The sequence below is a fragment of the Akebia trifoliata genome, chromosome 8, assembly GCF_017979445.1.
Source record: "Akebia trifoliata isolate Shusen 1 chromosome 8, ASM1797944v1, whole genome shotgun sequence".
NCBI lineage: Eukaryota > Viridiplantae > Streptophyta > Magnoliopsida > Ranunculales > Lardizabalaceae > Akebia > Akebia trifoliata.
The window spans coordinates 26178826-26196517 of NC_141382.1; the positions used below are offsets into that span (position 1 = coordinate 26178826).

General features: G+C 37.5%; 1 protein-coding gene across 1 annotated transcript in view; it reads right to left on the reverse strand.

Moving 5' to 3' along the window:
* Positions 1-17692, reverse strand: part of ARP9 (actin-related protein 9) — a 48099-nt gene that overhangs the window by 25815 nt on the left and 4592 nt on the right. The window contains exon 5 of the mRNA XM_086450683.1: positions 17566-17631. Within this exon, the coding sequence (XP_086306809.1) occupies positions 17566-17631 (66 nt within the window). The remainder of the gene's footprint in view (positions 1-17565; positions 17632-17692) is intronic.

A 17692-nucleotide genomic window follows, 5' to 3' on the forward strand; every position in this document is an offset into this window, starting at 1 on the left:
GTGACGGGTTTTATGTTCTCCACGACAACAAAACAAATATGGGATTCTGCAAAGAGCATCTACTTGCAACGTCAAAACAATGTTCGCATTTTTAATTTAGAACGTGAGATTTCCCACATTTCTCAAGGTGATTCTTCAGTCACTACATACATATCACAACTACGTGCTCAATGGGAAGAGTTGACTTTCTATTCCTCGTCCTATGCGTGGAAGGACTCTTCTGATAAGGGATTATATGCGTCAATTTTGGAAAAGAATCGAGTCTTTCAATTTCTAGCCGATCTCCAGGATGAGTTTGAGTATGCAAGAGTTCATTTATTGGGGATGGATCCATTTCCGTCCTTACAGACTGCGTATTTTTATGTATTGGCTGATGAGAGTCGTCGTACAGCTGCCCTACCTCATCTTTAGGAGACCACTCCGCCATGCTTGCTCGCCTACCTTCTCCACAGTCTCCCAGTGGGTCTTTGCTTACACGTTAGCGACACAAGTGTGATCATTGTGGAAAGTTGGGCCACGTAAAGGCCCGTTCTTATGCGCTTTATAGGCATCCTAATCAGCAACGTCAACAGTCTCAACGACTTTCAGCTCATATAGCCTCTAGCCAACTACTGATCTAGCACCTCCTTCAGCTACTACCTCCTCGGATTCGGTATCTCTATCCCAAGCCGAGCTTGACAAGTTAAGGACATTCTTCAATCAGATGGAAGTTTCATCTCAGCTAGTCCCTACTTTCGCTCACTCAAGTACCTTTGCATCTGCACACAGTGTTTCCACAATCTCCTCACCATGGATCATTGCTTCTGGTGCCTCAGATAATATGACCGGTACGTCCTCCCTATTCCAAACCTATGGTGTTTGTTCTGGTCATCACAAGGTTCGCCTTGCTGATGGTTCTTTGTTCTCTATAACTGGTCAAGATCAATTTTTTGTTACATCTTCTTTATCCTTAACTAATACACTGCATGTTCCTCAACTTACTACTAATCTCATATTTGTTAGTAGCATTACCAAAAATTTAAATTGTAGTGTAACTTTTTATCCCTCTCATTGTGTCTTTCAGAATCTGGGGTCGAAGAAGACGATTGGCACTGGACGTGAAGTGAATGGCTTATTTATCTTGGATGCACCTTGTTCACCTAACACTCATTCTATTTTTTCAACTTAGTAGTAGTAGTCAATCTAATAAGGCTTTTGTAATGCATTGACACTTATTCTTAGGCCACATTTCTTTTGGATATTTAAAACACATGTTCCCTAGTTTATTTAATAATAATAATTTACTTGATTTTTCATGTGAAACTTGTCAATTAGCTAAACATGTGCATTCTCCTTATCCTATTAGTATGAATACTACTGCACCTGCTATGTCTGACCTAATTCACTCTGATGTGTGGGGTCTTTCTCCCATTACATCCACTCTCGATTTTCGTTATTTTGTCTTGTTCATCGATGATCACAGTCGTATCACTTGGGTCTATCTTATGAAACACAAGAGTGAAGTATATAGGATATTCAAGTAATTTTTTGCTATGGTTCATACCCAGTTTGGTCGTACCATTAAGACATTTCGTTCTTATCATGATACTGAGTACACTTATAGTGAGGTTTTGAAACTTTGTTTAGAATCTGGCATTGAGCATCAAATGTCCAATGTTAAGACTCCTCAACAAAATGGTCGATCCGAAAGGAAAAATCGTCATATTCTGGAGTTAGCCCGTGCCCTCTCTATTGGTATGAACGTGCCACAATCCTATTGGGCCGATGCAGTTCTTACTGCTGTTTAGATTATTAATCAGACTCCTTCCCGGATTCTTCAGTTTGCCACGCCCTTCTCTAAGCTCCATCTGGATTGTCCTTTGTTTCCACTTTCTCCCATGTTTAGGTGTATCTGCTTTATTCAAATTCTTGACCAAACTCGTATTAAACTTGACTCAAAGGCTGTTAAATGTATATTTTTGGATTATTCTTCTACCCAGAAAGGATACCGTTGTTTTCATCCTCCTCGAAGGCATTTCATTTCTCGGGGTGTTCCCTTCTTTGAGCATACCTTATACTACAATGGGTTAGTTAATATTCAGTCCGAGTGGTTTCCTCTAGATTTTCCTAATGATGATCCCTCTCCCTTATTAGCTCTTCTTCCTATGCCTGTTCTTCCTTCTCCACCCCCTATTAGCTCGTCCCCTCCTTCATTGCAGGTCTACTCTCGGCAACCACGCAATACGACCTTCACTTCTATGCTAGACTAGCACGCGTCCTTGTCTCCAGCTCCGCCTCTTACTATTCCTTGTGATGATCGTCCTATTGTCACTCATAAGGGTGTGCGCACTTGTACTTATCCTATTTCTAATTATATATCTAATTATGCTCTCTCACCCTCCTATCAGAACTTTCTTGCCTCTATTTCTGTTGTTTCTCCTCCTAATACCGTTGCAGATGCTATTGGCCATCTTGAGTGGCGAGCCACTATGATTGATGAGTTGAATGCTCTTGAAAAGACTCAGACTTGAGAACTTATTCCTCTTCCGCCTGGGAGGAAGGCTGTGGGATGTCATTAGGTTTTCACCCTTAAGTATAATCCCAATGGTTCTATTGCTCGTTATAAGACCCGTCTGGTGGCAAAAAGCTATGCTCAAACTTATGGGATTGATTATTAAGAGACATTTGCTCCAGTTGCCAAGATGACCACCATTCGAGTTCTTTTTTCTATTGCCGCAATCAGAGGGTGGCTTCTTTTTCAGTTAGACGTCAAGAATGCATTTCTCAATGGTAATCTTCAGGAAGAAGTCTATATGGTCCAACCTCCTGGTTTTCTCACACCTACTTCTCCTACACATGTCTGTCGTCTTCATCGCTCTCTCTATGGACTGAAGCAATTTACTCATGCATGGTCTGAGCGCTTTACTAGGGTAATGCATCAGTTTGATTTTCATCAGAGTTCTGCTGATCACACTCTTTTCTTGCGGCACTCTAAGGGCAAAACTGTCCCTTTAATTGTTTATGTGGATGCTATTGTCCTTACTAAAGATGATAGTGTTGGCATTACCGAGGTCAAATCCTACTTAGGCCGTCAATTTGAGATTAAAGACCTTGGCCATCTTCACTATTTTTTGGGTATTGAGGTTGCACGATCCCACTTTGGTATATTTATCTCTCAACGTAAATATGTCCTTGATTTACTTCGTGATTCCGATCAGCTTGGTTCTCGTCCAATTGATACTCCTATTGAGTAGAATCACAGGTTGGCTGATTCTGAGGGGGAGTGTTTGTCAGATATTGGCCAGTATCAACGTCGTGTGGGAAAATTGATCTACTTGTCTATGACTCGCCCCGACATTGCCTATGTTGTTAGTGTCGTAAGTCAGTTTATGCACTTGCCTCGAACATCTCATCTTACTGCTGTCTATCGCATTCTTAGACATCTTAAGGGATGTCTTGGTCGAGGTATTTTTTTTAGCAATCATGGTCATCTTCGCATTGAGGCGTAGACAGATGCAGATTATGCTGGATCAGTGACTGATAAACAATCCACTTCGGGATACTGTACTAAAGTTGGTGGCAACTTAGGTGGTGTTTGTTACCGCTTCAAAAAGCGGATTTCAATGCGTTTGTGGTGAAAAACTATGGGTAAGAGTTGAATCACTGTTTGGTAAATACTGTGTTTTGAAACGCAATTACGAGAAGCAAATATAACACGTTTTTTTTTTCACGTTTGTGGGGGAAATTATCATCGAATAAACGGTTCATAGGAAAATATGATTTTGCCCCTACCCCTCCTCTCTATTCTCTTCGACAGAAGCTTATCACATCTCTCGATCTCACCTCTCTCTCTCGTACACCTCTCTTTCTATCTCACGGTCTCTCTCTCTCTCCTTCTTTTCTTCTCTTCTTATCGAGAAGCATCTCACACAGCTGCGTACAGCTGTTCGGTCTCGATCTCACACAAATCTCTCTCTCGCAAAGCTCTCTCTCTGTTGAACCTCGCATAGATCTACGTATAGCAAGAGTTTGACTTCGTCTCTTCTCTCTCGACAAACAACTGAATCAAACAGGATTTTGGGTTTGATTTTTCTAATCCTATAAACATGGAAATTTTAGAATTTTTTTTTATCAATTTTAGGGTCTACTTGATTATAGTTTTGTTATTTAAGCAAATTTCATAATTTTTTATCAATTTTATTTAATTTGGTTTGATTTTTCTAACCCTATAAACATGGAAATTTCTAAAAAAAATTTATCAATTTCACGGTTTACTTGATTATAGTTTTGTTATTTAAGCAAATTTAAAAAAAAAAATTATCAATTTTATTTAATTTTGTTTGATTTTTCTAGCCCTATAAACATGGAAATTTCAAAAAAAAATTATCAATTTTAGGGTCTACTTGATTATAGTTTTTTTATTTAAGCAAATTTCAAAAAAAAAAAAAAATTTCAAGTTTATTTAATTTGGTTCGATTTTTCTAACCCTATAAACATGGAAATTTCAGAATTTTTTTTTTTATCAATTTTCGGGTCTACTATTATAGTTTTGTTATTTAAGCAAATTTCAAAAAAAATTTATCAATTTTATTTAATTTGGTTTGATTTTTCTAACCCTATAAACGTGGAAATTTCAGAATTTTTTAAGGTCTACTTGATTATAGTTTTGTTATTTAAGCAAATTTCAGAATTTTTTTTTCAATTTTATTTAATTTGGTTCGATTTTTCTAACCCTATAAACATAGAAATTTCAAAAAAAAAATTTATCAATTTTAGGGTTTACTTGATTATAGTTTTGCTATTTAAGCAAATTTCAGAATTTTTTTTATCAATTTTATTTAATTTGGTTCGATTTTTCTAACCTTATAAACATGGAAATTTCATAATTTTTTAGAGTCTACTTGATTATAGTTTTGTTATTAAAGCAAATTTCATAATTTTTTTTTTCAATTTTATTTAATTTTTTGTAGGGAAATTAGACTTTTGGGAAACTCATTTTCTTTACATGTTTGGGGACCATCCCCAATTACCTCTCTGTTTGGTCTTCCCTAGATTGTAACATTGGTTGATGATTACAAATGGATACACTTGGGTATATCTTATGCAGACCAAAGTATTTTCCATCTTTAAGATTTTTCATAAAATGGTGTACCCAATTTGATATAAAAGTTAAAAATCCACCACTTAGATAATGGGGAGAATATCTAGATTGTGGTGCAACCCAATGTCTTTGGGTGTGTTTATTATTTATATATTCATGGTTGAATTAAATACTCATGCATTACAATGGTTAGCTTCAAGAGTTTCTCAAATTCCAGTAAGGACTGGATTCATAATGGTAGCATCATTCATAATGTAAGGTTTGCTCGAATAAGGACTGGATTTCAACTTTGAACAAAAGAGTCCTTAGTGGCAATCTCACTAAGTTTTAAAATTTGAATATTTGAATCATGTTTGTTGGATGTTCTAGAACTGTGATGGTTTTTTTTTAAGTTTGAACTGAATCATGTTTGTTTGATGTTTCTGTTTAGTGGTGGTTGTCATTAATTGTTGTGGTCGGCATGGCATTGCACAATTTTATCAGAAAACATGCGATTGTCGATGAAGAATTTATTCGATTCGAGGAAGAAAGAGCAATAGAAGAGGAAAAAAATATCACCACTGATCAAGAGTATCCAGTTCCCCCATTAGTATGTCATCATAGTCAACAAACAATAAAAATGCATAGGGATTCAATAGCTGATGCCATTCTTACTAGCAATCATTGATACATTTTCATATTATGTTTTTTTTTTTTTATATTGCAATTATAAATACTGTTATTCGATGTTGGAATAAAGATTATACTGTTTTTAAGTATATTTCGAAGATTTTATGCTTATTTATTTATGTTCTTTGTGTATGATGAATAACATTGATGGCAAACTATACGTATCCACCATGTTCATGTGGTCGAGTAATGACATTAGTCACAATTAAAACAAAAGAAAATTATAGGAGGATGTTTTACAGGTGTCCATCTTGGCAAGTAATATGACATTGATATTAATATTGGGTGCATATTTATATTTAGTGAGATTGATATTAATTCACGTGTTATTTTACTTTATAAAGACATGTAAGGTCTTTTATGTGGGCAGATGAAGTTGACATTATCAATGATAATGTTCCTCAAGATAAAGTAACGGAGTAAAATAAGAAGAATGAAAAATATATTTTGTATGCATTTGTTGGATGTATATTTTTCATGTTTTTATTTATTTCAGTTTTACTTATTATATTAACTATGATTTTTATGTTTAAATGATGTCAAAATATAAATTAGATATTATGTGGATGTGTTATGTATATACGATGTGATGTGCATGTGTTATGTATGTTAGTAGGATAGGCAGCAAACTTACCATAAATTGTTGTACATTTATTTAGGAAACAAATGTGTCAAACTTACCATAAAATGTGGTATAGTTATTTAGGAAACAGATCTGTGAATAGCTTTCCTGAATTAGGAGATTTGTAATTAGGATGCATATAATGTTGTATAGTTATTTAGGAAACAGATCTATAAATATCTTTCCTAAATTAGGAGATGCTGCAATTAGGATGCTTAATGTTAGGAGATGCTGTAATTAGGAGAAAAAGACTTCTATATAAGAAGAGGACCACTCAATTGAGGGTCATTGAGCAAATCTGACATGGTATCAGAGCCACACTCTGAATCAACCTTGTCTTTGGTCCAATTTTTGTGGTTCTAGGCTCTGGTTTTCTGGTTTCTTGGGTGCGGGTTCTGGTTTGCAGTTTTCGTTTTCTTTTGGTGAATTTTGAGAGATTCTAGTTATGGCTAACAACTCCAACTCAGAAGTCTTTCAAACTCGGTTTACCGGGAAGAATTATGCTGCCTGGGAGTTTCAGTTTCAACTTTTTGTCATGGGAAAGGAGTTGTGGGGTCATGTTGATGGGAGTGATCCAGCACCTACCGATCCTACGAAGTTGGTTCAATGGAAGGTGAAAGATGCTCGCGTGATGACTTGGATTCTTGGGTCTGTAGATCCACTGCTTGTACTCAATTTAAGGCCTCACAAGACGGCTAAATCGATGTGGGAGTACCTGAAAAAGGTCTATCATCAAGATCATTCCGCCCGACGATTTCAGTTGGAAACTGATCTTGCTGTCTATTCCCAAGGTACACTCTCTATTCAGGAATATTTTTGTGGTTTTCAGAATCTTTGGGCTGAGTTTTCCGACATTGTGTATGCCAACGTGTCGGCCGAGTCTCTATCTGCTGTTCAAGCAGTCCATGAAGCTAGCAAAAGAGATCAGTTTTTAATGAAACTAAGGCCAGAATTCGAGTCTATTCGCTCCAACCTGATGCACAGGGATCCTTCACCATCTCTTGACGTGTGTTTTGGAGCACTTCTTCGAGAGGAACGTCTTCTTACTCAATCTTCGCTTCCGCAAGAGAATGCTGTTGCATACGCTGCTCAAGGCAAAGGGAGGAGTCGAGACATGCGTACGATTCAATGCTACAGTTGCAAAGATTATGGGCATATTGCTGCCCATTGTGCTAAAAAGTTCTGCAGCTACTGTAAACAGAAGGGACACATCATCAAAGAATGCTCAACACGTCCTCAAAACCGACCCGTGAATGCTTATCATGCTACTGCTACTAGCCACACTTCAGATGGGGTAACCAGCACTCGAAATCTCGCTCCAGTATCAGCTTCCACTGCTGCTACACCTACCCTTACACCAGAAATGGTGCACCAAATGATTGTCTCAGCATTTTCCGCTTTAGGGCTGCAAGGTAAGGGTACTATACCCTCTCAATCTTGGCTTGTTGATTCCGCTGCATCCAATCACATGACCAGTTCTCCCGATATACTTAGCAATGTTCGTAAGTACACTGGTTCTTCTAATATTCAAGTTGCTAATGGCCATCTTTTACCGATTACTGGGGTTGGTGATATCGCACCATCACTTACTAATATTTTTGTATCACCTGGGCTTTCTACAAGTCTTATTTCGGTTGGACAATTAGTGGATGATAATTATAATGTTCAATTTTCTCGTGATGGTTGTCATGTGCAGGATCCGGTGTCGGGGAGGACAATAGCGAAGGGGCCTAAAGTTGGGAGATTGTTTCCATTATACTTTTCCACTCCTAGTATCATTTCTTTGGCTTGTACTACTGTCTCCAATAATTGTGAAGTATGGCACAAACGCTTAGGCCATCCAAATAATGTTGTTTTATCTCATTTGCTGAATTCTGGTTCTTTAAAAAAAAGAGATTCTTTTTTGCCTCATGATTTGTCATTTGATTGTTCTACGTGTAAAACCGGAAAAAGTAAGATTCTTCCCTTTCCTTCTTTCGGGAGTAGGGCAAATTGCTTTGACCTTGTTCATAGTGATGTATGGGGCATTACTCCTGTCATTTCTCATGCTCATTATAAATATTTTGTGACATTCATAGATGACCATAGTCGATATACTTGGGTATATTTTCTACGCTATAAGTCTGAAGTCTTTACTGTTTTCAAATTGTTTCTAGCATATGTTGAGAATCAATTTACCACTAGCATTAAGACTTTACGATCTAATTCTGGTGGAGAATATATGTCTCATGAATTTCTTGAGTTTCTTCATCACAAAGAAATTGTTTCTCACCGCTCGTGTCCTTATACACCTCAACAAAATGGCGTGGCTGAGCGCAAAAATCGACATTTGTTAGATGTTGCCAAACCTTGTTACTTGCATCTTATGTTCCTCCTAAATTTTGGGTTGAAGCTTTAGCTACAGCAGTATATTTGATTAATAGGTTGCCTTCTAAAGTGTTAAATTTCGACTCTCCATACTATCGTCTGCATAAACAACAACCTAGCTTTCTTGACTTACACACTTTTGGATGTGTTTGTTTTGTGCATCTACCTCCGCATTAACGTCACAAACTCTCTGCGCAATCTGTGAAATGTGCCTTATGGGATATAACTTATCTCAAAAAGGATTTGTGTGCTATGATGTTTTCTTTGAGCATCAATGTTTCTTTCCTAGTTCTATTACATCATCTCCTGCAGTTTCTGTTCTTCCTCACTTTGATGATTTGACGTGCCCTCCTGAACGCTTCAAGCTTGGTTTTGTGTATGAACGTCATCGACCAACTTTACCCCTTCCTGAGTCTGATCTGCCACTTGATCCCGTTTTGCATCCTCCTCGACGATCTAGCCGTGCTACTCATCAACCGGATAGGTATGGATTCCCTCATACCTCCTTCACGGCTACCTTATCAACTGTATCGATTCCTAATTCCTACTCACAAGCTAATAAACATGAGTGTTGGAGAAAGGCGATGCAGGAAGAACTTGAAGCTCTTCAAGAAAATCAGACTTGGGACATGGTCCCTTGTCCTTCTCATATCAAGCTAATTGGATGTAAGTGGGTTTTTTCTGTGAAACTTCGGCCTGATGGGTCGGTGGACCGTTATAAGGCTCGTTTGGTTGCCCTTGGAAACCGCCAGGAGTATGGGGTTGACTATGAGGAGACCTTTGCTCCTGTAGCTAAAATGACCACTGTGCGTACCATTATTGCCATTGCAGCCTCTCAGGGATGGTCCCTTTGCCAGATGGATGTGAAGAACGCATTTCTTCACGGTGATTTACAGGAAGATGTTTACATGGCACCTCCTCCTGGCCTCTGCTCGTCGTCGACGTCGAATGTGTGTAAGCTGAAACGCTCTCTGTATGGTTTGAAACAGGCTCCTCGAGCCTGGTTTGATAAGTTCCGGGCTACCTTACTTCGGTTTTCTTTCATCCAAAGCCAATATGATTCATCGTTGTTTCTTCGTACGACCTCTGTTGGTATTGTTCTTCTTCTGGTTTACGTTGACGACATCGTCATCACTGGGACTGATTCTGCTCTCATTGATCAGCTCAAACAGCATCTTCACGATTCCTTCCATATGAAAGATCTTGGTCCTCTCCGGTATTTCCTTGGTTTGGAAGTTCAGTCCAATTCATCTGGGATTTTCCTGCATCAGCATAAATACACGGAGGACTTGATTTCCTTGTCTGGTTTGCAGGATTCCTCTTCAGTGGATACCCCTTTGGAAGTGAATGTCAAGTATCGACGTGAGGAGGGTGATCTTCTTCCTGATCCCACAGTGTTTCGACAATTAGTTGGTAGTCTCAATTATCTTACTATTACACGACCTGACATCTCCTTTGCTGTCCAGCAAGTCAGTCAATTTATGCAATCTCCTCGCCACCTTCATCTTGCCGCGGTCCGCCGAATTATTCGATATCTCCGGGGTTCCTCTCACCGTGGCTTGTTCTTCTCTACTGGTACTCCTCTCCGCCTTATGGCTTTTAGTGATGCTGACTGGGCAGGATGTCCTGATACTCGTCGGTCTGTCACCGGGTGGTGTATGTTTCTTGGTGATTCACTTATCTCTTGGAAGAGTAAGAAACAGGATCGTGTTTCCAAATCTTCGACTGAGTCAGAGTATCGTGCCATGTCGGCAGCCTGCTCAGAGATTGTGTGGCTCCGTGGCTTACTTGCTGAGATAGGTTTTCCTCAGTCTACTCCTACTCCTCTTCATGCTGATAATACGAGTGCTATTCAGATCGCTACAAATCCCGTCTATCACGAGCGTACCAAACATATCGAGGTGGACTGCCATTCTATTCGGGAAGCTGTTGATACTCGGGTTATCTCTCTTCCACATGTTTCAAGCGACCTTCAGATAGCAGATGTCTTCACCAAAGCTATGACACGACTACGTCATCAGTTTCTTGTTGGCAAATTGATGCTTCTTGATCGACCAGCATCAATTTGAGGGGGGATGTTAGTAGGATAGGCAGCAAACTTACCATAAATTGTTGTACATTTATTTAGGAAACAAATGTGTCAAACTTACCATAAAATGTGGTATAGTTATTTAGGAAACAGATCTGTGAATAGCTTTCCTGAATTAGGAGATTTGTAATTAGGATGCATATAATGTTGTATAGTTATTTAGGAAACAGATCTGTAAATATCTTTCCTAAATTAGGAGATGCTGCAATTAGGATGCTTAATGTTAGGAGATGCTGTAATTAGGAGAAAAAGACTTTATATAAGAAGAGGACCACTCAATTGAGGGTCATTGAGCAAATCTGACAATGTATATACGATGTAATGTGAATATTGGATTGTGTACTATGCAGGTATTTTGTTTATCAGGAAAATTTCATATGTCTATTTTTAAGAGGAGTTGCTGTCAAAATTTCTATAGAATTATAGATTTTTCTATAATTTTTTTTAGAATTATAAATATTTTAAAATTAATACAATTATTTTTTTAATTTTTTATATAATTTTATTATATTTACATATATTTAGTGTAATTATATATTTATAGGGGTATTCTGCTAATTTTTTATGCATTTTGGGTGTTCTATCAACCTTAAGGGTATTCTGGTCATTTTACCCTAATATAGCAAATTCTAGAAGCTGTATCAAACAATAATTACCAGATTCTGGTCAACAGCACAACACTTTTACAAAGCTCTATCAAACAAGTTTTTCAATATTTCAGCTTCTGACAGCAGATTCAGGTAGCTGAATCAAACGGGGCCTTAGTAACTTGGCGTAGTAAGAAGCAGGATGTGGTTTCTCAGTTCAGTACTGAGTCAGAGTACAGAGTTATGGCACTTAGAGTGTGTGAGTTGTTGTGGCTCAAGATCTTACGAGCTGATTTATATCTTCTCGTAACAGCCCATTTTTCACTATATTGTGATAATAAATCAGCCATTAACATAGTAGCAAATCTGGTTCAGCATGACTGAACAAAGCATATCGAAGTTGATCGACATTTCATTAGAGAGAAGATTGTTTCTGGGCAAATTTATACTCCGTTTGTTCCAACATCTCAACAACTCGCTGATATTCTTACTAAAGGTGTTACTAAAACCGCCTTTGAAGGTGTCTTGTCCAAATTGGGCGTTATTGATATCCATGCACCAACTTGAGGGAGAGTGTTGAATAATGCTAATTTATTAGAACTTTTAGTCATTTGTCCTTTCTTGTCTTTCCATTTATTAGTCTTTGTAATTCCCCTTTAAAGCCCAATTAGGGTTAATCAATGAATTAACTTTTTCTCTCCATTATTTTTAACTGTTTATAACCAAATTCTTCCCATTAGTCACATCAGTAAAATTTATACTGCTTGAAAACTTTGAATAGGCTTGAGAACAGTTAAAAGGGGCATCTTTGCACAAAATAATGGCTTTCAGAAGCCTACGTGCACCACTGCATACTCCTCATAGATCTTCTACATCTCACCTTCTGAAAGAATGTGTGTTTGATTTGTCCTAAAAATGAACTACACAGCTCGTAAGAACCTCACAAGTCACAGGCCTAATACTAGAGCAAGTCCTTGAGTTTCTTCCATGGGAATCGTTCCAATTCTTGATCTTGAAGTAATCATCTACTCTAATCGAGTCATAATATTCTAAAGGTTTAGACATTTAAAATTGGTGCTATATTAAATTCCACAGGAAAATCAATCTCAAACTTTCCAAGTCTGCTTAAAGAATTCAGAATGTCTCAATTGTGAATCTCTTCCAAAACTATAGGCCATGACCATATACCTTCCCGGAGCACCTTACTTTTTTATGCATATCCACACCAAACAATTGTTTTCATAGTTTTTTTGGAGGTCAGTTATTCTTCTCCTTCAACCTGCTTGCAGTCTCACCTTGCAAAGGCATCATGTTAAGCACCTTATTCAGCACTATTAGATGGTAAATGACTGACAGACCGCTCTCCCATCCGACGAACCAAATGGTGCGATAAACTCTTAGATGGAAGGCACACAATAGGTGTTCATGCGAGTCACAATAATCTCTTGGCCTCCAAACTTATGTCATCTTTGTCCCCCACATTAACTGTGTTTTTGCTACCTCAATCATGCCTAGTCAACATGGTATACAAGTGGATCAATTCATTTTGCACCATCTATAACCATAAAACAATTACCATCCTCATAATCGATTATCAGTGTCCATAATCATGTTTCTAAAAAAAAACTATTATTTTATAATCATAATTGCTTTCTCTTTGAACTCATAAAGATATTTAAAAAGTTTGACAAGTCTAATTAATAAAAATGTTTATGCAATGAATGGATAAAATCCTATATTTTCCATTCCCTTCCCTAGTAATTGGGATAAGATGTAACCAATGATAGTGATCTTTGCATTCCCCTTTCTCCTCCCATCAGCCATGGGCACTCTTTAAACCTCTTCTCACTGCCACAAGCATCACCACCACTAAAACTTCCCCCACCATTGCCACTACTTCCACTTTTAATTGGAAAATTGTTGATTGCATAAAGAATTGAGAGATTAACAATGATAGTAATAAGAAATAAACATAAGACAGAGGAAAGGATCATGGTAGTTGTAAAATGTCAATATTTCTCATTAATTTCTTGTCCATTTGGTAATGGATCTCTATGAAGCATTTCTATCATAAACATTTTTTTGTAGAATAGTTTTTGGATCCAAAGTTGTCTTGGATAATCATTACCAAACAAATCATTAGTGAAATAAGAAATGAAAATTTTGCTTGCCTAGGTATTTCATATTTGAGACCAACTTAGTGTGGGTAGTCGTTTCAGCCCAGTGGATGGCTTTTATATTAGAGTTTGACAAGACTTATGATGTGGAGATAATCCCCTTTTCCTTCAAGATTCTTGTGGAGAACCTGAATCCCATCCCAAGTGTCCTTTGCATGGATTACCATCTTAGTCAAAATCCTCATTGCTATGAATGGGAAATAATTGTCGGTACTGCCACACACGCATAATCTTTGATGTCCATAGAAATCCTTGATGTACTAGGAGGTACAAAAATGGTTAGATTGGATGCTAAGCATGTACATCATGCTTGATATATAAGAACCCCTAATTTCTTTTTGAAGAATGATCAGTAACTTGAATAGGTAAGATGGACATTAGTTGTTCGGCATACACATCAATTGCTTGATGTGGATTGTAACCTTGTGTTGGCAAAAAAGTGGAGGTCCATCAGGATGAAGTGTGGCCAAAGCATGTTGATTTAACCAAAATTTATATGGCTTTAATCGCTACCAAGAAGGACACATCACAGAGGGTTCTTGGGTTACAATATTATCATTTCGATCTTGCTATAAAAAGACTCAATGGGTTTATGCATGTTATATGACCCATGCCTGTTAAGGATCTCAAATCTAGTACACAAGTCAAATCTTGTTGCCCCAAAAATATCTACAATGGGTGTATTGGGCACAACCATGCATTTATTCTGCTTCTCTCAATCCATCAAACGGTGTGTACCTGAGCAGTTTTAATTCTAGGCAATTATGACTTGTTATCGGGTTCATCGACCCCACAACAACTAGGATTATAGGTCGATAAGGACACGAAGGTAGAGTTCAAGGCAGGCCATCTTATTATAAGCGGATTTTCTATTCTTCATGATTCACAATCTTGAAATAAGCTATTATTTTATTAATTTGTTACTCAATATCTTAATCAAGTCAACCAATATATTGTGCCGAGTGATTAAATCGATCAGGGGCTTATTTCATGCCCACGGTAAAGGTCCCGAGCAATCTAATTTGCTAGTTGAGTTGACCCATCCAAATATTAACATGGAGGGCTAATTTCATGCCCAACTCGATCGAGTATACTAACTTAGTTGTGTTAAATGGTTCGGTTTATTATTCAATTTTGGACCCACCAAGTCATGTTACACTGGGGCTCACTCTTAGCCCAATTTATGCAGTAAACTTATTAAATTACCACTTGGGAACTAATGACCATGTTATATTCTGTGTATATGTTACTATTTTTTGTTGGCGTTGTTTAAGAATTGCAGGTTGCAGAAAAGCGCTTAGCAAATGAGACTCATTGAGGAAGTCTGATCCACATTCTAAGAGGATCCTAAGTGATTAAGTTTCTTCCCCAAGTGACAAAGCCATCATGAGAGGCGATGCGTCCAAACTGGCCAAGTTTCTATCCTGAGTGGTAGAGTAATTCCGAGTGGATAAGGATTATGAGTCACCAAGATATCCTAAGTGAGAGGGCAGCCCTTAGTGGCTCAAGGGTCTTAAATGACTAATGTCCCAAGTGACTGCTCTGTTGTGAGAGGATGAGGGCCATGAATGACCAATGTACCGAGTGACTGCTCTACTCTGAGTGACTAAAGAGGTCCCGAGTAACCAACATCTCGACTAAGGTAACGTAATATTCTCGTAACTAGATCTCAGCCTCACCAATCTCTACCTACGAGAGGGGGCTACTATGTGGGCAAAACTAGACACGTTGCGTAAATAAGGTGAATATTGGTCACATGACAGATTTAATGCGTATCTCGAGGCATCGTATAATATATTTTGAATTAGCTTTTAATTGTAATCTTTATCCGGAAATAGAAAGTCTCCTAATTGACTAGGGAGTACCTATTTCTAGAGAATGATAGATTTAGTAGAGAATCCTGAGTGGTTTGGCTTTCCTTTTTAGGGTTTGACTTTTGTATCTATATAAAGAGAGCTTCAACCTTCCAAAAGAAAAATATAGAGAACTTCAAGCAAAGAAGGGGGGAGGAAAAAAGAGAGGAGGCTAGGTTTTGTAGATCTTGTAATGGCTTTAAGAACAGTGGAATAGCTCTTCGGAGCCCGGGGATGTAGTCTAGATTTGGGACGAACCCCATGAACAAATCTTGTTTTTGTCTTCTCTCCCTTTTTCCCTTTTCTTTGATTATTTTTTGTGTATTTTTTATCGTTCATGTGCAACAATAACTATGAAGATCGATTGTTAGGGGTAAATCTCGAGAAATCGACGGCATCCAAGATTCTACCTCTACAATTACGAAGGTCAAGTTAAAGTTTGAAGGTTGATGAAGGACATGGACTGAAAATGTCTAGATGTAGTTATAGCCCAACATTAACCCCATCGGATCCTAATATAATTATCTACTTCTAAAAATTAAAAATTAAAAAAGAGCCCCACTGGAGGCCTGATAGACCTTTGAAGAAGCACACTTGCAAACCGAGATCCAACACATAAACCTAACCATCATGGGTCCCTCTAAGAATATTCCTAAAGTTATATTTAAGGTACAGAAATTTCTAATTTAATTTTTAGTATAACATAATAATTTGGATCGAGCAAAGTTACAACTGGTTATGTCTTTAGTTGATCTGGAAAGTATTGTGATTAGAAACTGGAAAGTTTCTATAAAATCAATTGATCAAGGTTCTACAAAGTTTTAAGCTTGTTTCTATGTAGGGTTAGCAGTTCTACTAAAACTAGGAGTCCTCCAAAGATGTTGCCCAGCCACCAATACATACCCCATGCACCCCTTTACTTTTACAAGTTGAAGAAGATTTTTTTATCGTATCATTGCTGCTTTGAGAGCCAAACCCAATATTTTCGGATAAGGCTTTGTGATTATTGCTGCATTGATGTGGTGTGAAATCTCCCTCAACTTATCGTGGTACTCAATGAAGTGGCAAACTTCTTTTATTTCAATCTAAACCTTTTCCTCTTTTTTCTAAAATTTCCCATCTTTACTTTTCTGCTTACATCCCAAGATCCTCTTCCAACTCTAAACTCCATCATTTACCGTTTCTCAAAATCCAGCCGTAAGTCTGCACTTTGCCTTCGATTTTTATTAGACATAGTGTTTCCAGTCAAATTTTACAATTTGAGAGCCATGTTCTATAATTTTATAAACTGAAAGTCAACTTCCCAACCTACTAGTATTGATAGGAGGGGTCAAAAAAAAGATCTCACCTATAAGAATTTATCAAAATCCAATTTGATTCAGTTATCAAAAAAGGAGTCAAAAGTCAATAAGTTTTTGGGTTTTTCACCTTTAAAATCAATCAATAAGTACACACTTTTTGCAATGTTATTTCTTTATTTATAGTTTATAATTTTTACATATAAATAAATTATTGCCTAGGCGCCACTTAGCCAAAGTCACTGTTGTCACCGAACTGCGGCCAAACAATTTCACCTTCACTGAACCAACCAGCACCCTTCAATTAATGTGGGACAAACAGTGTCCATTAACTTTTAAATCCTAATTCTGCTTTACTTTTCTCTTTTCTTTGGATACGTCATCAGTAATCACATTTCCACACCTTTAAATCTTAGATCCATCTCTTACAAGAGCATAAACCTGTAACTAATAATTCCATTTGAATCATCCATAAAAATCACTAATCATCCTAACCTAATCAAACCCTAGTTAAATTGTAGATTAGGCCCATTAGCCTTCTAAAGAGTCAGCAATCGAGTAGTTTCCTAAGATCAAAGGCTCCCCAAAAAGTGAGTTTCCAAGCAAATTACTACCAAGACAGCAACAATGATCTTGTAAGGTGCAATCAATCCAATCCTATGAACTATTAGTCATACTCAGAGGCCACACAAAAACTACAAGTGTTTATGCATGCAATGCAACGCAACTTCCATTGCAATAATAGTCATAAAAGAATTAGCTTCTTTGAACCACAACACTAACTCTAGAAGTGATTCAGATTAAGATCAACCACAGCAACTACCTTACGGGGAAAAGAGTTGTTTGCAACTTCTTCATCCAGAAAGGGAATCTTTAGCAAAGAAGCAATCTGCAAAAAGAAATGGAAAGAGTAATTAATCTGAAAAAACTAGCTTCAAAAAGTAGACAAA